A 21644-nucleotide genomic window follows, 5' to 3' on the forward strand; every position below is an offset into this window, starting at 1 on the left:
AAGGGCCAAGCGGGCCAAGGACTCGGGCGTTCCTCCCCAAGACCGGTGCCCCGGAGCCCCGTTCTCTTCTCTCCTTTTTTTTTTTTTCCCTCCGTCCGTTCGTTTCTTCCGTCTGGAGGGTCATTAAGGTGCGTTGTTCTCTGTCATTTCCTACTTCATTTCGATCGATTTCTGGCGTTTCGTTGCTTGAAATACTAGTTTTTCCTCTCTTTTTTATTTTTTCTTGCAAAAATTGGTGCCTATTACGTAGAGCAAGGAGGGGGGGGATGTGGTTTTGATTCCTTGTTTCTATTGGTATTTCTTGGAAACCTTCGATCCTGATTGCTCCTATTCTTGCGATCCTTTGTTGGATCATCTCGTGGTCTCACTTTGTCCAACCATTCGAATTAGTTTAAGATATGGTCGCGCATGAAATTTTCTCCGTGATCAGTTTCAGTGCATGAAATTTTGCGCCATTTTTTTTTACTGGAGATCCTTGATCCGCTGTAAGCGTTTAGAAGTCATCATCTCATCAGCCTTCTGATTTCCTAATTTTCTTTTGGGGTTTTCTCGGTGGTAATCTGTGATACAACGGGTAGGAATTTGTAAAACAAGTAATTCAAGATAGGTTCGCAACTGCTCTTCCTCATAGCCTTCTGAATTTTCTCTAATATTTGGTAGAATTTCGTAGAACCAGTTGTTGAAGTAGGGGTGGGTTAAGTTTAGAATGGTAATGATTTCTGAAAGGTTTTAAAGATCAGACTTTTAGGGTATCTTAGAATTCGATGATTATGGGTACGGGCATCCGTGACTTGCGAGCCAGGACGAGCGGATTCGAATTCGATCAGCTCTTCTCCACGGCCAGCTTCAAATCAGAAGCGCTACCCATGGTAGATAAGAACAGCTTCATCGACCTCCCGAATTTTTCCTTTGATCCAACCCTCTCTGCTCCGACGCCCTCCGTTCCCACCACCGATGCCACCACCTCATCCTCTTCGGCTCCATCCGCGGAGGCGGATTCCGCGGAAGACGCGGAGATTTTCTCCGACATAGTCCTCAACTACATTAGCGAGATGCTCATGGAGGAGGACATGGATGATAAGTTCGAGCAGTTTCAAGAGCATCCAGCTCTTCTAGCTGCAGAGAAGCCCTTCTATGATATTCTTGCAGAGAATTTCTCTCCTCCTCCTGATCAGCCACCACTACATTCCAACCGTAGTCCGGAGAGTCCTGATGATGGTGCCAATAACCACTACGGGAGTTCCAGTAGCAGTAACGGTGTGGTGGGAGACAGCGGTAGCTGGCTCTTTGATTCACTCGAGCATCAGCATCTACAGTCACACCCTGTTTCTTTTGATTACTCCTCTCAGTCTTCGTTTTCCTCCGCAAATAGCGTCGGCAACATCGTAGAAGCTGGCTCTCTGCCAAAGACAGCTGCGCTCCCTGATTTCCTTACTCAGAGCCAGCCCGCTTGGGAGCAGTTTAGGAGGGGAGTCGAGGAGGCGCGCAGGTTCCTGCCTGGCGAACATAAGTTGGTGATTGATCTGGGGGCTAATGGCTTCTCTCTGCCTCAAGAACCGAAGCGAGAGAACGAATTGGTGGAGGTCAAGGCGGAGAAGGAAGAAAGGGAGCATCCGTCTCAGGGGTCAAGGGGCCGGAAGAATCCTCATAGCGAGGATTTGGAGTTGGTGGAGGGGAGGAGGAGCAATAAACAGACGGCTGTCTTCCCCGAGCAGACCGTTCGGACGGAGATGTTCGACATGATTTTGCTGTCGAACGAGGCGTGCACGAGAGGTCGTTCGGAGCTTCGAGCTGCGATGGAGAAGGAAGCAGGCAAGAGCCCTCAGAGCAACCAATCCAGAGGATCCGGGGGTGGAAGGGGTCGCGGGAAGAGGCAGCCCAAGAAGGAGGTTGTGGATCTTAGAACGATCCTCGTCCACTGCGCTCAGGCTGTCGCAACCGACGACCGCCGGAACGCCAGCGAATTACTGAAGCAGATCAGACAGCACTCTGGCCCTCACGGAGATGCGACTCAGAGGCTGGCCCACTACTTCGCCGACGGGCTTGAGGCTCGCCTCGCCGGTACGGGGAGCCAGATCTACAATTCTCTCGTGGCGAAGCGGATTTGTGCCGCCGACATCCTGAAGGCGTACCATCTTTTCATGGCCGCATGCCCTTTCAAGAAGATCTCCCATTTCTTCTCCAACCAGACCATTTTGGACGTGGCCGAGAAGGCGACGAGGGTGCATATCGTGGACTTCGGCATCTACTACGGCTTCCAATGGCCATGCTTTCTCCAGCGCCTTTCTTCCAGGCCTGGTGGGCCCCCGAGCCTTCGGATCACCGGCATTGACTTGCCCCAGCCGGGCTTCCGTCCAACGGAGCGGATCGAGGAGACAGGGCGCCGCTTGGCTGATTACTGCCGGAGCTTCGGCATTCCCTTCGAGTACCATGCAATGGCAGCCAAATGGGAGACCATCCGAGTTGAGGACCTCAACATCGATAAAGATGAAGTGCTCATTGTCAACTGCCTGTACCGGCTCAGGAATCTCATGGAGGAGACCGTCGTGGCGGACAGCCCGAGAAACAAGGTCCTGAATACTATAAGGAAGATGAACCCGGACGTATTCATCCATGGGATCGTGAACGGCTGCTACGGTGCTCCCTTCTTCGTCACACGCTTCCGTGAAGCGCTGTTCCACTTCTCGGCCTTGTTTGATATGCTTGAAACGAATGTGCCGCGGGAAGATGCTCAGAGGCAGCTGATCGAAAGGGACCTCTTCGGGCGGGAGGTTCTTAACGTCATCTCGTGCGAAGGCTTGGAGAGGGTGGAGAGGCCCGAGACTTACAAACAGTGGCTGGTGAGGAACCTCCGGGCCGGGTTCGCGCAGCTTCCGCTGAAGCCGGACATTGTGAAGAAAGCGAGGGACAAGGTGAAGGCCTGCTACCATAAGGATTTTGTCGTCGATGAGGATAGTGGATGGCTGCTGCAGGGGTGGAAAGGGCGCATCATCTATGCCCTCTCCACCTGGAAACCCAACCACGCTTCCTAGCTTCATTTCCGCACAGCATATGACCTGTAAATGGAAACTCCTCTTCTGTTAGCCTGGACCTAATTAAGACCGCCCTTGATGACTGACGGCAAGGTATTTCGTTTGATAGCACGACAGCTTTTCTTCCCTAGTTTTTTCTATTGCTGTGCATGACTCGCTGGGTCTTACAAGGTCTTAACGCAGGCGACTGGGGTTCTGACTTTCGGAACCAAGATTGCCGATCGAGTCTGGTGAGAGCAGAAGTTGAGGAGCTCCTGAAGTAGGAAACGGGAAGAACACGATCGAGGATTCACATTTCACACAACCTTCTCTGTGGAGTGGTCTCCTAACACTGATATCTTGTAGTTAGGTTTTGTATGGTTTTATGAAGTTAGCGTTCCAGAGTTCTGTCTGGTTGCTCTGTGATTGTAAGCAGGTTGTTGTTCACTTTCTAGTCGACCCTGCTCCCAAACTTTGTGCTAGGAGTGGGTACTGTAAGGATGCACGTCTGTCCATAAATGAATGACATGCACATGTAGCTGGTCCACCCAAAAGCATACGTATTTAGAAAACTCGTATCTGCATGCTAGCTGGTCTTTTTGCGCTCCACTTTCGATCATCCTAGTACAACTGGTCGTGCTGATTGGTTAAATGCAGAGTTTCCGTGCGGCGGCATGGCGCAGGGACCATACTGTCATGCAAAACCCATGCCTTCCATAATTCTCTTCTGCTAGAGCGTAGCAGCATCGAAGTAACGCCAGTGGATTTGCCATGGATCCGAAAGTCTTGAAACTAGACGGCAGTTATCTCCACTTTTTCTCTTTCCACTTTGCTTTGCGACTCCAGTTGACCATACGATAGCGCATGCCTTCCATGGCGCACGGATTCGTTAACCAGTCGGTGAGCACCGGGGGCAGTGGAGATGGGAAGTGTTTCTGGTGAGAGTCCGCTCGTAGGCTGAAATCTCAATAATTAAACGGATAAGGCCCCCATAAGCCGTATAACATACTATCCCGTTAGCATTAGCAAGACCATTAGCGAAATAGACCGTCCACCATTATACCAATATTTCATGAAAGTGGTTTGCTTGTCCAATTCAGGCGGTGGCTTGCGTCCATGCCATCATCTGCACCATATATTATATACCATAAAGAGTTTTTCCAGTAATACTAAAATAGGCAAAAAAAAAAAAAAAAAAAAAACTACAAGGAGCTTTCAATTTGGCATTAGTACATGCAGGAGACATACAATTTCATGACAGTTCCAGCGCTAGTACAAGCGTTATAAAAGCTAGATATCAGTTCTGCAACGTCTTCATCCCATATATATATTGATGTTTGACAAAAGAAGAGAAGAAAAAAAATGCGAGGAATCTTTTAGGTGGTAGTGGTAGTTCATTGACCTTCTTCATAAGTCTCCGCATTGTAATCGCCTCATCCATCGGTCATAAGAATACCCGTAGCTTCTTCATTAAAAAGACACCAACATAGTGGTTAAATCAATTCAGCACCGTGGTATACTTGGGGGATGAACCACCTGATAACCCAACATGATTCAGTCAAATTAATTCAGCACCGTGGAATGACGTAAAACAGTAGGCATAAGGAACATACGACACAAGGGCAAACATTTTTTAGAAATAGTTGAAACCCAAGTTACAGTTTAAAATTATGTATGATCATATAAATTTGCCACGTGGACCAATAATATAGGTGATCAAAATCAAACCTGACAATATAAATAGTGTTAAAAAAAAATTAAATGCAATAAGTTACATTAAAAAAAACAGCCAATGCTTGCCTCATCTTCTGACTTTGTTCTGCGTACATAATACGTTCTGAAGATTGTAGTGATCTTCTATGTGTTTGGTTCGCACATGAAATAGTTGAGAAAGGTTTGTGTCGGCACAATCTTACAAATGTTCTCCAGCGAATAGATGAAACATGAGTGACAACTTACCCAAAAAATAACAACAAAAAGAGAGCAAATTTAATGTTGAAAACTGCAGACAAAGGAAAACAATGAAGAGAGGTTCTTATATTTGTGCATCGCAGTTGGTGGTCCAGCCAGATCGGGTTTACAGTAATAAATCACATAACAGATAAAGGGGCAGAAAGAGAGGCCATTAATCACTTGCCAGAGAGGTTGCTAGCTCTAGAGATGGCAAAACTTTGTGCATCAGTAATTTCAATTGTAGTCCATGGTCTCAGATCAAGATCACATCTACTGCTCCCACAAGAAAATAAAAAGGAGAGATAACTCCCTCTTACCATCTCCAGCAAGCTGCCAGTTGAAACTATAATGGAAGAAGAAAAGCAGCAAGATCGCAGAACACACATACCAGTAAAAAAAAATCAGGAGCATACAGTGCGTGAACACCTCAACAAGTAAAATAGCATGAGTCAAGTTATAGATAAGTAGTGAAGTAATAATTATCAAGCAGAGCCATGACTACATGCCACTGATGAAGATGCAATATGCACACATACTTTTTGTCAACTACCACAAAATATTTATCATTGATCAAATGGTTCTCCCTCATCAAACCACCTTGGAGGATCAAATCCATGACCACCTGCAGCATATCAAATTTCTAGCTTAGACAGAGTGCCATATCTTCTGAACATAAAATAGTTAGAACTGTGTGAGAATGGTAGAAAAATGATAGCAATCCAAACTTTTGTCCTGAAGATCCACCTGTCAGATAAGTGAGATATCATAAGCATAACCATCAAGCCCTGTGCCCTTGTCCCAACAATTTGGGAGATAAAGTTGAGGACTTATCACATTGCGCAGACGTTTAGATGGTAAAAACCATATGAACAATTTACGTAATGCTAGTATGGCATAACTAGAAACTTTACATTCCTTTCGATGTTGTTGGACATTCAGTATTGACATGATAATTAATTAGCATTTAAATAAAGTCTATGAGATGTATTTAGTACTATTTGACCCATCGTCAAAATGAGATTTCTCTAGAATGAAAGTTGGAGAGCTGGGGGCATTTCAGAATAGAGATTAAATGCAACCAGCAAAAATGAGAGGCTTTCATTTTGAAAAAGATGAATATCCTAACAAGGTCCAAAGAATTCTTAATACCCTAGATCTGCCCGAAACATATTTCTTCGGATTTACCAGGGCATTGGCAGCTTGCAGTTGGACTGAGGACCTCTTGTTGTCGGGATGAGGGCAGCAGTTCAGTAAGTGGCCATGAACATATTCAGAGGAGGATAATGGGGAGGGCAGAGGAGAAATTAGAAAGTGCAACATGGTAGATGCTCGTACACTAGGATAAGATCATACAGGATCGGGCAGGCAATACCCAACCAGGGTCCAAGTTTCATCCCTAAGAAGTTCCCTACAATACTCACACAAAGGACTAGGGGTTGAGAGCATCGGATTTTTCTTTCTTTTTTTTTTCTGCAAGGGCGGGAGGGGGGTGTAAAAAAAAAAAACAGAAAAACATTATATCATGATACATAAATGATCTTCTCTCTCTTCGACTTCTTTTAGAGTATACTTTGATTTTATTAATGCTTACTTTACTGCTTGCCACAAAGATATTTGGGGGTGGGAGGGTTGATGACTATGTTTAGACTGCTAATGAAATAAATTAATCTCTGCATCTGGAAACTTAATCACTAGTCCCAAGGCCTAGATAGTTGTTTCCCTAGTTTTTGGGTCATCTCCACTCACGACCATCTCTTAAGATCCTTTTCTAATTGTATAAAACTATAATAGAACTCAAAAACAACAGAAAGATATTAGATCATGTTATTCTTATGACCAGGAAAACACTAACTAACAATTTAATGCATTTCTTCAATCACATGCTGTGTAACGGCCAACTATCAATTTACAAAAGCAGCATTCGCCTAAATACATGTTCAACTATAAATACTTGAAAGATAAAAAAAAACAAACAACAAATAGACGTAAGATGAAATTGTGTAACATCTAGTATGAGGATTAGTAGAATAAAAGAACTTACTACTGATATCTATGAGTGGATGCCACGTTTAAACTTTTACTCTGTACAATTAAAGAAACAATATCCTTGGAATCAATTTGATGAATAACATCAAGCAAAGCATGAATGCAGAGCCTCGCCCCTTGAAGTAAACATATTTACTCCTCTATTTTATAATCTGTATGAAACTAATTAAAGAACTATACTCATCAAGATACACATATGCTTGTACATTAGCATGTCGATGATAACTGGATCTCCTTGAGCAGATAGCAGTAACAAAAATTCAGAAGGCAATTTTTAGAAGTAAAATGAAACATTTACTTGATATTTGAAATACTTGACAAGGTGCAAACCAACTGGAAATGGGTGCAAAATGGAATCGGTAGCATCTAATGCATTAAAGATTTCTAGCACAAGCAAACAAGATATTGGTAGATATTTACATGCATCTATGCAAGCATGCTTACATCTTAGAAGTAAAGAGCCACAAATATGGCAAGATAAATAAACAAAGAATAATAAACCTAATTTAAAATCTTCAACACTCAATCTACAGTATGTACGTTGCATTTACATTGAAACTTCTACACTTATCAATATTAGAGAATAGCTTCTTATCAACGAAAACACAATCTCAAGCAATTAAACAAGATACCAATTTTGGTCACGTTCCAAGAAAGATACCAAGAGGGTTGCAACGGCAGAGACGCCAAGCTGTCAAGATTGTACCCTTTGCAACACCATACTTCTTATATGCCTGCATTGAGTACTCGCTGCACGTCGGTACATACCGACAGCTTCGTGGCAACAGTGGTGATATCTCTCCTATTCATTGATAATCTAAAGTTAGGAAGACAAAACAGATCATAACTTATAATCTTTTTCCAGAATTTGGGAAAAAAAACACATGGTCAAGAAATTATATAATATTTAAGACAGAGATACTGAAATCTCATCAGAAAAATCTTTAACTCACATTAGTATGCTCTGGCAATACAAAACACATGTAGAACGTTTTTTTCTTCGCATTCCACATATTGCAACCATTGAAATACACTATGTGAATAACTTTACAACATTTAAGTATAGATTAAATATTTTGCCGTATACTCCAGAGATTACTATAATTCATTCTTTACAAGAAAGATACCGCAATATAGATACCGAGAACCGTAACAAACTTCGGTAACACCACGAAGCCTCATCTTGTTATGATAACAGTACCAAGAAACGTGACTTACTTTTGTAAAATTTTAACACGGACAACGCTGCTCTGACCCCCAGATCCGTAACCTCCTCATCTGAGAAGCCCCAAAACCGAACAAAGTAATCGGGAAACTGAAAGGAAACGAATACGATACGACAGAAGGAGGGAAGAACAAACCAAAACCCTACCTTGCACCCCCTTCTGATCCGAATCGTCCTTCGGCCTATCGCCAGCCGAAGATCGAACTCGCTGCATTTCATTCGAAAGAAAGATGATTAAAAGAGAAAAAGAAGAAATTACGGAAGGATTCGAGATCGAGAGGGCAGTGGGCTTCGAGCACCGGGAGCTAGGGTTTGGCAAATTACGAGAGACGTAGGAGCGGAAACGCGGCCCAGGGTTCTGGGAGAGAGGCGAAGGGCGTCACTGCTTCGTCCGGAGATAGATTTGGCGAGATCGAAGCGAGTGCGGAAGGAGGGAAGCGGGCTCTGGGAGGAGGAGAAGACGACAGCGAACGCCATCGGCGGCTACAACGGTCATGAGGAATGTTATCCAGTCCAGCCAGCCAGGTTTGGGCCGGATATTTTATCACGGAACACTTTGAGTGGGCCGGGTTAAGCCTTTTATCTGGCAAAAAAGGCCACCAGGCTGCAGCCATTGTTTCCTTCCCTCACCACACAACTTTTATTTTTTATTTTTTTTTAACACTTGTTGATGCCATCCGCCGTTCATGGGACCATGCAGCAATAAGTGCAGGCATTTGCAGGATGCAACAGATCATCTTCCCACATGACATGCATTTCTAAGTCATGCATCTTCATGTACATAGCCCGATGAATGAACTTCAAACATGACATGCTTAATTTGATTTAGAATATCTGACTATAAATTAGTACTTTATCCTGTATCTATTTTTTTAAAAAATATTTTTTATTATTTTTAGAAAAAATGGATTTCACCTCTCTCTCTCATCCTTCCGGCTCAATCCCCCCATTATCTCCGCTCGACTTTCTCATGTTTGTCTCGAGTACGTGCCATCGTCAAGCACACCACTGCTTATGCGGAGGGCATGCACCATGGAGGACTCTTCTTGAAAAAAAGGGGTGATCAAATAAGGCACCACTGCTTGGGGTGTTGTCTTTGAGGGATAGGAGAGAGGCTTTAGCGGCTCGACATGCAGCGAGGTTTGTGTTAGAGCCTGATAGCATGTGGTCCTCGTTGATGAGGGACAAATATGGAGCTCTGATACCTGGAGTGCGCGGAGGCCGATTACATTCGCCGGTGTGGAGGGAGATGTGTGCTAGGGCCGCGCTGGTGCTTCCAGAGATGAGATGGGCCATTGGTGATGGGCGGTCTATAGATGTCTTGGAGGATAGGTGGGTGACTGAGCAGCCGATCAGCCGTATTCCGACTTTGGTGGATTCGGTGAGGATTGATGGATTTAGGGTTAGTGATTTGATTTACCGAGAGGGGGGCTGCTGGAGGGAGGGACTGATTCGGGAGGTGTTTGGAGAGGAGTTGGCAGTGACGATAATGGACCTTCCGATTCCTCTGCAGGAGATGCCAGATAGATTAGTCTGGTGGTCGACGGGTCGGGCGCAGGTGCGAGCTAGGGATCTCCACACTTTGATGAGCAGGGCGTCAGACAGGCAGATTGAGGGCAGATGGAGATGGCGGCTGCGATGTCACCCGCGGGTAGCGCTCTTCTTCTGGAAGGTGGCATGGGGATGCTTACCGACCAGGGGCATGCTAGCCGGACGGGGCATGCTGATTTCTCAGTGCTGTGAGCGGTGTTCAGGTATCGAGGAGACCATTGACCATGTTTTGCTGCAGTGCCCCAGGGCTAGAGAGATATGGAGTAGGTCTCCTGTTATGTTACCCCTTTCAGTGGAGTCGGCCCAGGACCTGATGCATGTGTTGAGAGCTTCTACGCGGAGGCCTTGTTCTGTTGAGGCGGGTATTATGATGGCACACTTGACTTATCATATATGGCTGGACAGGAACGCTGGTCTATTTGAGGGTAGGAGGTGGTCCGCGAGGATGGTGGTGGATCGAGCTATGCTGCATGCAGGGGAGATGGTCGCGACTACTGCGTGGTTCACCTCTGGAATGGCTAGGGACATCTGGGTATCCTTCCCGCTGCTACAGCGCCTAGGTTCGCTCTTGTTTCTTGGGTACCCCCACCCCTTGGTCATTTCAAGGTGAATTTTGATGGTAGTTGCTCGGTGGATGGTGTCTCCGGAGGTGTGGGTTTTGTGATCAGAGACGAGAGGGGCAGACTGATAGCCGCCGGTGGTCGTCGCATCCCAGGGCTTACTATTGTTGGAGCAGAGCTGAGAGCTGCTTGGGAGGGCTTATCTTATGCGAGGAGGATCCTCGGCGCCGCCCGGGTGCATCTAGAGGGTGATTCTTCGGTGGTGATCGATTGGATCCAGGGTGTGGATAGGTTCGGTGATGGTCATCCACTCATTCGTGAGACTAGGAGGTTGGCTCAGGAGATGGGTGATTTTCATGTTACACATGTGTATCGGGAGGCGAACAGAGCTGCTGACTGGGTCGCCTCTTACGTAGCTAGGCATTCCGGAGAGTTTCTTTGGACTTCAGCAGCTGATAGTCCCACTCCGTTGTTATCTTTACTTTCTTTTGATATGGCTGGATGTACTCAAGTTAGAGTAATATGAATTGCCGTTTTCACCAAAAAAAAAAAAAATAAGGCACCTATTTAAGAGAGGGTTTGATATTTCTTTTAAAATACTTTTACAAATTTTAAGGTAACAGAGATATATTCTTAAGAAAAATTAATATTTGGTAACACTCTCTGAAAATGTTATTTCAAAGAAAAGCAATTTCTAGGAAAAGCTAGAAGAAGCAAGACCAAAAATGTACTAAGTATTCGAGTGCTATGGGCTTGGGTGCCGAGGAGGAGGAGGATGATTAATCTTGGGTAGCCACAATATGCAGCATCAAAGATGTGCAAGTGCATATAATTAATTTAGTGAATGAATAGTTAAAAACTTCTTTTTATGTTGGTACATAAATATTCCTACTTTATTAAGATGGCCCAATGCATTTAAGGACATAAGACGAACTCACTAAGAAAGGCTTTTTAAAAAAAAAAACGATAAAAAAAAATTTAATATGTGCAAGAGAGCAAGGATCTGCACAAATTTCACCAGAGTTTATTAGCTTAAATTCAAGATTATAAAAAATGAAGAACCAAAGACCTACCAAGAAAATCATGGGATATATATATATATATATATATATATATATATATAATCGATTGGAAAGTGAGCAGGGTCAAAAACTATTGATTTACTCAGGATTACTCCAGATGTAAAATTCTAGAGTTTAACAAAACCAGCGAGCTATAAAATTAGAGGAAAGAAAAACTTTTTGAAAGTTAAGGTAGAAATCCAACTAAAAATAATTTATAGATTATTAGAAACAGCCCCAAGGCAACAGAATCCCAGGAAACAAAACAAGGAATGCCACTTTTTAACACTATTTTGAGAAAGAATCAAACACTGGATGCGGAAATACATGAAATAATTCTAGAAATTAAGCTAAAGCCAATGCATGGATAAATTGATAACACTTCAAAGAAAAAGGAAGGCCAGCCCCATGTCTACAAAAAGAATTACTTACAGGCACATGAGAGTCCCTAGCATTCCTCTTAGCATCGGTGGCAGAGAAGACAGTGTAGACAAGGACAAAGGTGCCAATGATCTCTGCACCCAAGCCATCACCCTTAGTGTAGCCAGGAACCACAACATTGGCTCCTCCACCATTGCTCTCATAGATCCACTTCTGGAACTCCTTGACCACACCGGCACCGTAGATGGGTATTACAACAAATATAAATCTAATGGGCATTATAACAAACAAATGACAAACAACTCAGTCATGGTTCTTAAAATAAAAATAAAATCTAAATCTACGAAGTATTACAACAAACATAAATCTACCGGGCATTATAACAAACAGTTGGTAGACAACTCAGTCATAGTACTTAAATTGAAAGTAAAAACTAAATCTACTGAGCATTACAATAAACATGGGCAGCAGAGATGTCGGCCCATATCTTGGAAAGATGTTTTCATCCATATCCACTCAGAGGTGTCGGCCAGCAGCGCCAGTGCCACCAACTATGAACTGATGCAAAGCGTAATCAATGCTACTTCCAAGATGCTAGAACAGATGTGGATTACTTCATCTAAGCCATGCACAGATCTATCTACCCGTTCAAAAAAAAAAACTCATAATAACACCAAATGAAACCTTAAACAAGAGAAAAGGGAAAAGTAGAAACAAAAATGAATAACTTCACCACTGATCTTGCAAAAGATGGGAACAAAAGGAAAAGAAAACAAATCAAAGAAAGTCTGTAATTTTGACGTACTGAAATTGAACACAAAAAAAGAAAAAATAATCATACTTTATAATATGCGGATCTAGTCGCTGTCGCTACTCTGGTGTCGCAGTCATGGCCCTCGCCATGCTTCTTCTCCTCCTTTTTCTCTTTCTTTTGGTCGTGCTCATCTCCGCCGTGGATCCTCTCCTTGATCTTTTTGACGATGCCTTCCTTGTGCCCTTCCTCCTTATGGTGGTCCATGGTCCTCCTTGTGGTATTTCTCCTCCTCCGAGTGGTGTCGCAGAGAAATAAGAAAGCCAGTTCGAAATCGATCGGGAGAAGGCTCCGAAAGCGCTTCCGTAGCTCGACCAGCAACTCCAGACCCTCTCTCAGCGGGAATCCCTTCCGAAAAAGCGGCCCTCCTCCCCTTCCCTCTCCGGAATTCATTTTATTTCAACTTCTTTTTCTCTTTGCGGCGGGCCTTTCTTTTGGGCCGGGGCCTTAAGGCGACTGCCTAAGAATTAGGCTAGCCCTAGAGCCAAGCTGGTTATATGCCGAGCATTCAAACTTAGAATTAGCTGAGCCAGTTCTATTTACTTACTCTGTGATCTTTACCATAATGACAACGTAAAGCGGTAAGCATTTTATCATATTGTATGGGTCTCTCTGGGTCTAACAGTTTTTCAAGTTTCATACATGTGAAGATATTCTAATCTTGAATTTATTGCTTTGATGGAAAATATTTGGTTTTTTCTTCCTTACTCTTTTAATTTATTTGATATTATGTCTGCAATTGAAATCTTACAATATTTTCGGAATAAGGGATCGAAAAGGTGACTAGATATTTGAATGGCAAATGAGGTGGAGAACTAAAATCGATAGGAGTTAAAGATGTCTGCTGGTGGTATATATATCAAACAACATCTGCATCCTATTTGAGCCTTTGAGGTATATATCAAACAAGCACAAAAGCCTCTGATAAATAAGAGTTTGACTAAAGACATTTTCTACTTTTTGTGGAGGTTCATTGTTCCTTTTATTAGGAAATGTGTGGATGCACGTAGGGACTTCTATAAATGACAGTAGGTTTTACTATGAAATAAATGAGCAGCTAATCTCTAATAGTTATGCAAAGCCAATTAGTAATTTGAGTTATATTCTGCAAATCTCATGTGGAAGCAGTGCATTTTGTTGCTTACTGGCATATTAATCTGCATTGGTAGCAATTCTAGTCTGTAGATCCAAAAGGCATTAGAATGAATTGTTTAATAGAGTAGTTTTGCACTATTTTCATGTCTAGAACCATTTGAGTAATGGTTGCTATATGCAAGTGGTAGGTAAGGGCCAATGATTTTGATGTATTTTGAGACACATGTTATGGTAGATACTTATACAAAATGCCCTTTAAAATGCTGTTGTATTGGGAGGCATGAACCATGAGGATTAATAGTTAATTACTACTGCACTCAAAATGTACTGCTAACCTCAGTAACCAGAATTTTATATCTAGGAGAATACACCTGTTTGGGAATTTTCTTCGAATCTTGAAGTTGCACCCACTTTTGAAGTACTTCCCTACTAAAAGTGTTTCTAAAAATATCCCCAGCCATTCCTAGTTCTAGAAACTAAACTGCTAACTCCATTAATGAAGTGCCTTGTTTTGTGTTTTAATGATAGCAGTCATTTGGGGCTGTGAATGTTTTCTCCATCTACATAATTTCTAAAAATTTAGTATCATTTCATGTTTTGCTAAATCTTTGAGTGATTTATATCAAAGCTATTATTATTCTGTTTCCTGTTAATTATACGATTGATGGTACCAATCTTGGTGTCACCTGTATGAGCCTTCATGAAATGTAATTCTTATTTTTAGAATCTTATTTCCACTTAAGTTTATGCCAAAGTTTTATTTGCACAGTACTCTATCAAGTCTAGCCTTGAAGCCAATGCAATATTGGCGATTGTGCTCGACTTTCAGAATTATAACACACAAGGTCTAATAGAATGGTAAGATTATCTTAGAAAGCCTCGTATGTCACTTCTCAAAAAAACAACCACAAAAGGCTCCACGATTTTCAAGAGGGACAACAAGATCAGACCCTTACGGTGTTTCTTTTGATGTACTGCTAAACTGCAGTATGCCATATGGTGCAGCGATTGGTGAATAGCTGGTATGCCACATGGCACTAGGAGGTGGCGCTTTATATGACAAACATCTGTCTCTCCAGTTAACTTGTGCCATGTGACATGTTAGGGAAATGTTATAACTGTTGGATGATAGATGAAGGCAGTGTTATAGTAACACACATATCTCATAGAAACAATTGCACAACTAGAGGTGAAAGTACAATAGGAGGGGATGGAGAGGGGGAAAGTAAGCTCTGAAGATTTATTTGGAGGGTTAAAAAAGGAACATGGTATAGCCCTCTCTCCTGAAAAATGTTTTGGATCATCATTCTATTTGCATCCTTCCTCTCCTCTGCATGTCTTTTCTAATGGTTAGAAGGAAAACTATAGGGCTCATGTTTTGCAGAAATCAACTTGTAGCCAATGTTCTTACATGTGATCCCTTAGCAGGGAAGAAATCATCTCTAATACTAGCACTTGTTGGAGGTCCATATGTAAGATATCTTGCAACATGCTTAAACTAGTACTTAGCACTTGAAATGCTGGAATAGTTACTTACTTTCTTGCACATTCCTAACAAGAAAGCTCCCTCTACTACTGACATTTGTTGGAATGTAAGAGTGCCTTGTCATGTTTGATACTAGTTCCAGAACTTTTGTATACCGAGAATAGTTCAGTTTTAATGTCTGCACTCTCACATATAACCCACTTTAAGATTCAAAAATTAAATAAGAGTTTCTTCTGCAATTACTGATATGGCAGATTTTGACAACAAACGACCATGATGCCTTTCGTTCCATCACCTCCAAAACTCCCATGTACTCTGTCTCTCTTCATTCTCACCCACTTTCTCCAACTTCTATTTCTATTTAACTTAGATATACCAGTGCAAGTAATGGGACAGACTTCACATTGGATTGGTATTCAAGGAAAGAAGGTGGGAAAGAAGGGGACTTGATGGATAGGCAGATGAGGCGGGTGCTGCCACTAGCGTTGCAGGATAATTTCTTCTTCTCACATGAAATTTTCCGAATAGAAAAATTTGGTTTGGGTTGGGTTTTCCGAATCATTTTAAACCAATCCAGCCTATGTATGTTTGTATAAAGGAATCCATGAACATTAATATATTATTATATATTACATTTAATCCACCGAAGTCGTTGTAGTATAGTGGTGAGTATTCCCGCCTGTCACGCGGGTGACCCGGGTTCGATCCCCGGCAACGGCGAAAAGTCCCCTTTTTTTCATAAAAACAATGGCACCGCAATATCATTTTTTTAATGAAAGGTGTCTCCACTTTTTTTCTTTTTTTTTTTTCCCATCCGATCTAAGATAATGCATAATATCTGCAAGTATAATCTAACACAAATGTTTCCGCCCAAGTCCATGGCATGCTGATAGATTTTAATTGATCGCAATAATGGAAGCATGCTCTTCATGCATGATATGTCCTCTTAACTATTACATTAAGACTAAGGACTTTCCTGCATTTGATTAATTGTGAACTCTTGAATGAGATGAAAATTTCCTAAGGAATGGGAGGGAGAAGGTACTGTCAAGCTAGAGATAGCGATCATGACCGCTTCATGACAACAATGAAATACCTTTGGGCGGTTCACATCCTTGTTTGCTTATATACTAACCACAAGATCATTTACATTGGCATAAAATATTTATCAAGTACGATTGAATCATTGTTTCTATTGGTAGCGAACTGGCACTACATAATGGGTGTAAAATTTTGCCATTGCATTCAAAAATGGCGTAGCAAAGTGATCAAGAAGGGTTCTCCCAAGAAAAAGTGAGAAAGAAGGGCAAGCCAGGACAACTAATACTGATAATGATATATTGGTGTCTTGTGGATTTGTTCTGTAGAAATAAGAGCTGGAGAGTGGAGGGATCCGAACTAAGCCATAAACTGCATTGCCTGATGGAGCTACAGATACTTGTCTAAGCAAAATGGCTTTGATAAGTGTTGGAGTTGTGATTCTAGGGATAAATGGGAGCTCTATTGCATTATTTTCTCGAAAATGCTGCTGTTTTTGGACTGCGGATGTATAATTGTAGGTGTTTCGTGGATCAGCCCCAAAGGATCTGATGTTAAAGACAAGGCAGTAATTGGTACAGTGGAAGAGACCGGGCGACAAATTTAACAGATACTAAATGTGGTTCAAATCGAGTTGAGCGTATTCATATTCCAGGAAGAATGGGACCACCTTCAGTGAAGTAAATAATAAAGTGAAAAAAGGCCCCAATTTTTTTAAAAAAAATGGTAAAAACCCATAAAATACATTTTTTCAGGGTAAATGGGAGGAAGTAAGGGACTTCCCCCTCTTCATTAAACAACAAAATTACTTCCAAAGCATGCAGAGGAGAGCAGAAGAAGTGAGTAAATAGTTACAGTGGAGTTGGAAAATCTACCTAGAGGAAAGTGGTAATGAAACAACGGAGATAAGATACTGGAGACTTTGACCTGGCTTTTTTATTTTAACATTTCTGTTGGAACATAAATTTCCGTAGAGATTAAAGGTGTTGTGATATATGGTTCTTCTTGAGGACCGTGTTTGTTTCTCTCATTCTATATCTGCCAAGACAGTGCTAGAATGAGATTTTTTTGGTATGCCATCCGTACTGAGTACCGGTATTGAACCGGTATAATACGGTATGCCTTCTATCATCCGGTTTAGTCTCCTACAGCGAACCATGGTTTCTACATATTCGAATACTCATCTTTGAAGTTTGAGATGAATTTGCTGTCTGCATATTGTTTCTTGTTTAAGAATTTAATGAGATATCTAATACGTATGCATCAGTATCCTGATCACGAAGTTCGAACAGAGGTTATTCTGAAAGAGGCCCTGTTCCCATGTTGGTATCACGGGAGCATCGAATATTGCTTAACTAGATGCGCTTCTCTCTATTCCTCTTTCTGACAATTGTTCTCGTGGAAGGCTTCGCTGCAAGTTGTTTTACTAGGAGAATACTCTCTCAGCCACCTCGTTCCCATGTTTGATTGCAGTTGTAGGTAAACACAAAAAAACTCGTTAGAATATCAAGTATCAGACATCCAGTTGCACACTCCAGTGTTGGCTTTAATCCATTTTTAGTCCAATTAACTCACTAGTTAGTTAGATGAAAACGAGAAGAGTAAAAACGAGATTTATTTCTAAATACTTACTACTTATTGCTTATTCTTTGAAATATATATATATATATATATATATATATATATATATATATATATATATATATATATATATATAGGAAATTTGGAAGGAAAATCCTGCACATCTTTTTTTTCCCTTGCCCATGCCCTTTCCTCCACTACGCAGTCAATGAATACATGAGACATTAAGCAGACATTGTTGTCTCAATCCCAACCTTTCCTAAAGAACATCTCCTGACCTCTCAGCCTCCTCCCAGAGCTCTGGCAGTGCTTCCCTGATGTTGTGGATGCTCTCCAATGCATGATCGGCACCTTTGACTCTAGGAGAAGTACCCACCTGGATTCACAATTTCAGTGAAAATGATCAGAAATAGCAAGGAAAAAGTCTGCAATGTAACGTAGTTATAATTTGTGATTAGAAGATTTTCAGTCCTCACCAGGCATTGGCAACTACTTGGGAGGCAAGGAAACCACAAAAGTAAAGCCTCTAGATGAAGTTTTCATTGCGAATTTGAAATTTGGTTTAACCAATTATAAAATGGGTTAATATTTATATGGGAGATGAATGAAGGTAGAGTTTTAAAAAATAAGCAGTCTGAATTTTTCTTTTTTCTTTTTATTTTTAATGTAAATAAGTAGTCTCAAATAGATCCTCAGCAATTGTGAACTAACCCAAGAAATTTACTGCTGAAGCTGAATAAGAGGAGCTTACAAGCAGTGTGTGGAGACCAATGCGTTTGCCTGCCTGGATGTTGCGAACGCTATCATCAAAGAAAAGCTGAAGACCAATTTGCACCATCAAGCAGAATTAGTATAATTTATTATAAACTTGTACAAGCATATATTTCCTAGATTCTAGAGAGGAGATTTAACTAATTTGCCTCGTAAATTTGAAGTTATTGCTCTCGTAAGAATGAAGCAGACTTTTCAGTATTGCAGAGCCAGAGGGTAACAACTATCTTACCGTTTTCTGAGGGTCAATGTTGGCGATTTTGAGAGCCTTCTTTATAGCATATTCAGATGGCTTGCATAGAACTGGAGTCTCAGGCAGTTCTATACCAGCAACAGGTTGAAGCGAGTACTCAATGATGTCGAATATATTGGTTCTAGTGGCCTCCATGGATGGATTCAAAGTCTCAAAACATATGATCCCTTCAAAACAGCCTTCCAATCCAAGCCTCTTTAGCACTTTAGCAGTATGGATCCTGTCGGCATTTGTGAATATCTGTTTCAAGTAGCAAAAGCAAAGGAAACAGCAACATTTTCAGAAATCATAAAATGAGACAGCAGTTAACTGTTCACCAGTTGAAAAAACCTACAACTTTGCGAAGAGGCAGGCTCAGTAACAGATGTCTAAGAACTGGATCTGGCTTTATCTTTTCATAAGGTAGCCTTCCATGAACAAAACTGTTGTCACCAAAACAAAAGGTTATCAACTAACAGATTTGTACAGTTATTCATGACTTAAAAAAAGGAGGAAAATCAGAACCTGTGATACTCTTCACAATCAAATGTGTAGCCAATGGCCTGCGCGATTAACACCATAAAACAGCGTCAGTAAGGGAGGCTAAAATAAACTCTTTGCGCAAATGGTATTCAACTGAAAAATATTAACAGAGCTGAAGCAGCTAGCCATACCCTTAGTCCAGCCATTGTTGTCCCATAGTTCTTGTAGAGAAGATTACACATATCAGGGACTTTGCTTTCCTCAATCCCAAGCTTCTGGACCAAATAATCTGAACAGAAAAACAATGAGAATGGCATATTACTGTGCCTCCATTTAAGCAGAGGAATCTATCATCTTCAACAACTTATGAGGATCTGCAGCAATTATTACCTCCAATGTTCTTGAGAATCTCAGTTGAAAGGCCAGAACTCAGAGGGTATAGAGTATCATCAAGATCTACATATTAGGAGATAAGAGAAGAGAAACCTGTTTCACTCTTCAGATCCTTTAGTACCAAAATTTCAGAGCCAAGGACATACCAAAGAGAAGGCATTCGGTCTTGGGCCCCTGGTCATTTAGAAATCGGTCCTCGCATGCCATTTCGATCCACTAAACCTTAAAAACTCAAAAACAAACACATTTGGAAGGACGGAAGCTTTTGCAATTGGAGCAACATTGTTAAAATAAACTGCAATTTGACTCGACAGCTTATAACCAAGAAAGCACAACTTGTAATATATGCTGATCATCAAAACCAAAAAGGCCATGATGAACTCGAAAAGCCTTCAAATCCTCTCATATGTTGAAGAAAATCATATAATAGAGATAGGTTAGTACAATCATGCAATATGAAGCCAACTTGTCCATAAACATTAAGAAGGGTTCGACTTAAAAACACGATGGCGTTGAAAGAAACATACCGGATTCTGATGACCGAGATGTCAGAGGCTCAACGCCGAGGCCTCAGAAGAGACCGAGTAGAGAAAGAGAGAGGGGGGAGGAGAGAAGAGGGGAGTGGGGTGTTTAAATAGGCAGCAAGCCGTTGGTAGTATCGGCCAGTCGGGACCAGGAGCCAGGAGATTACGTTTGCGGCACGTGCAACGCATGGGTGAGGAGGGAATCTACCCTGTTGCTGAGGAGGATTCCCAAGGGCAACAAAATCGAATCCAAGTGTAAATCCGTGATATCCTTTTGGAATCCAATAGATTTTCTTGGAGATCCTCAGATTTTCTTCACACCTCAGGGCTTCAGTCACAACTAGGAAAGTCTTGCGCGAGAGGCCAAGTCTTCCACTTGAAGAGGGGTTAGTTCGAACTCCGAAGAGTAAATTGATCGTCTACTCTTTCGGTTGCCTCCAAACTGATGCAAAAAATTTATACACAAATCTCCTAGTTATAAGAGGGTGGATTTGCAAGTAAAGTTTAAGTTCTTCTTCTTTTTTGTTTGAATTCCTTTAAAAGGATTCAGGGGCGTATATGTAAAAAATGTAGATATAACTTTGTGAAGTGCTCGGCGACTTTCCTGGATCTCAACGTGAAAATTAACTTGCAGTCCCTCCTGAGAAAATTATTTCTGAACCCTTGCTCTAATCCCAAATTAGTTGTCCATTCTCCTAAAACCCGAGCGACTTCATCAATAAGCCAATGGCAATTTGGCAACATACACATAATCTCTCTCTCTCTAGAATATATCGGTGGTTTTCTTTCATTTCTTCTTAAGCCAATTAAACTAATTCACTACATCAAGCTGAAAATTCAGTTCGAGTCAAAATTGACATGGGACAAAATGTTCAGTGCAGCCCGAACAATATTGCTTGAGCATGAAGGGTTCGATCATAACAAGTCAGCAATTATTGTCCACCAATTCCCTAATTAGCCAATAAGCCGTTTGCATGTTAGAAATGGTCAGGAGGCTGGATTGATCAGCAAATTTACATAAGACTGGATTGAATCCATGTAACAAACATAGCGCTTTGACCCTTTGGCTTCTGTTAGTCTCCAAAGCAAACCCTCCTATCGACGATCTCCCTGATATCACGTTACTTGGTGTAGGAAAATGACAAAAACACTTAACAAGGGGAAAAGGCCAAGTCTACTCGATCATACAGCTGTAATGGTACCAGCGAGGTACGAGAGAAAGATGAACCAAATGACTACTCGTGATTGAAGGAAACCCTTGCAACCAAAAAAAAAAAAAAAAGTTTTGTTAGTTTTAAACATGAGACGCGCAGGGGTACATGTACATGCAATGATGCAGGATTCTCTGTTTAGTGCGAGGATTGCTCCGCTGAATGATGTATCATATCCAATGGCCACTATCAGAAGATAAGACACTACCAACAATGACACGGCATGTAATG

At 41.7% G+C, this 21644-nt stretch overlaps 2 protein-coding genes, 1 non-coding gene and 1 pseudogene across 8 annotated transcripts; 2 read left to right on the forward strand and 2 right to left on the reverse strand.

Annotated features, from left to right (window-relative positions):
- Window positions 1-3615, forward strand: LOC103697097 (scarecrow-like protein 9). 2 transcript variants are annotated; one of them, XM_008778889.4, is made up of 2 exons: window positions 1-3125; window positions 3204-3615. In XM_008778889.4, the coding sequence occupies exon 1, from the start codon at window positions 765-767 to the stop codon at window positions 3030-3032; it is 2268 nt and encodes a 755-aa protein (XP_008777111.2). In that variant the 5' UTR covers window positions 1-764; the 3' UTR covers window positions 3033-3125; window positions 3204-3615. The 2 variants fall into 2 exon arrangements, with proteins under 2 accessions (XP_008777111.2, XP_008777105.2); XM_008778883.4 differs by having other exon boundaries at window positions 5-3125; window positions 3216-3615.
- A 587-nt stretch (window positions 3616-4202) lies between these two features.
- LOC103697106 (UPF0161 protein At3g09310) lies at window positions 4203-13249 on the reverse strand. 5 transcript variants are annotated; one of them, XM_039132476.1, is made up of 6 exons: window positions 8560-8847; window positions 8383-8443; window positions 8229-8288; window positions 7672-7812; window positions 5501-5586; window positions 4203-4547 (listed from the first exon to the last, which is right to left on the reverse strand). In XM_039132476.1, exons 1-5 carry the CDS (start codon window positions 8710-8712, stop codon window positions 5528-5530), a joined length of 474 nt encoding a protein of 157 aa, XP_038988404.1. In that variant the 5' UTR covers window positions 8713-8847; the 3' UTR covers window positions 4203-4547; window positions 5501-5527. The 5 variants fall into 5 exon arrangements, 4 of the variants coding, with proteins under 4 accessions (XP_038988404.1, XP_038988407.1, XP_038988405.1 ...); XM_039132479.1 differs by lacking the exon at window positions 4203-4547 and adding an exon at window positions 7006-7046 and having other exon boundaries at window positions 5022-5586; window positions 8560-8850; XM_039132477.1 differs by lacking the exon at window positions 4203-4547 and having other exon boundaries at window positions 5022-5586; window positions 7643-7812; window positions 8560-8851.
- Window positions 13250-15828: 2579 nt separating this feature from the next.
- On the forward strand, window positions 15829-15900 carry TRNAD-GUC. The gene has a single exon. It is a non-coding gene; the product is annotated as a tRNA-Asp (tRNA).
- Window positions 15901-17926: 2026 nt separating this feature from the next.
- On the reverse strand, window positions 17927-20307 carry LOC103697141 (annotated as a pseudogene).
- Window positions 20308-21644: the final 1337 nt, after the last annotated feature.

This window comes from Phoenix dactylifera, chromosome 12, assembly GCF_009389715.1.
Source record: "Phoenix dactylifera cultivar Barhee BC4 chromosome 12, palm_55x_up_171113_PBpolish2nd_filt_p, whole genome shotgun sequence".
NCBI classification, from domain to species: domain Eukaryota; kingdom Viridiplantae; phylum Streptophyta; class Magnoliopsida; order Arecales; family Arecaceae; genus Phoenix; species Phoenix dactylifera.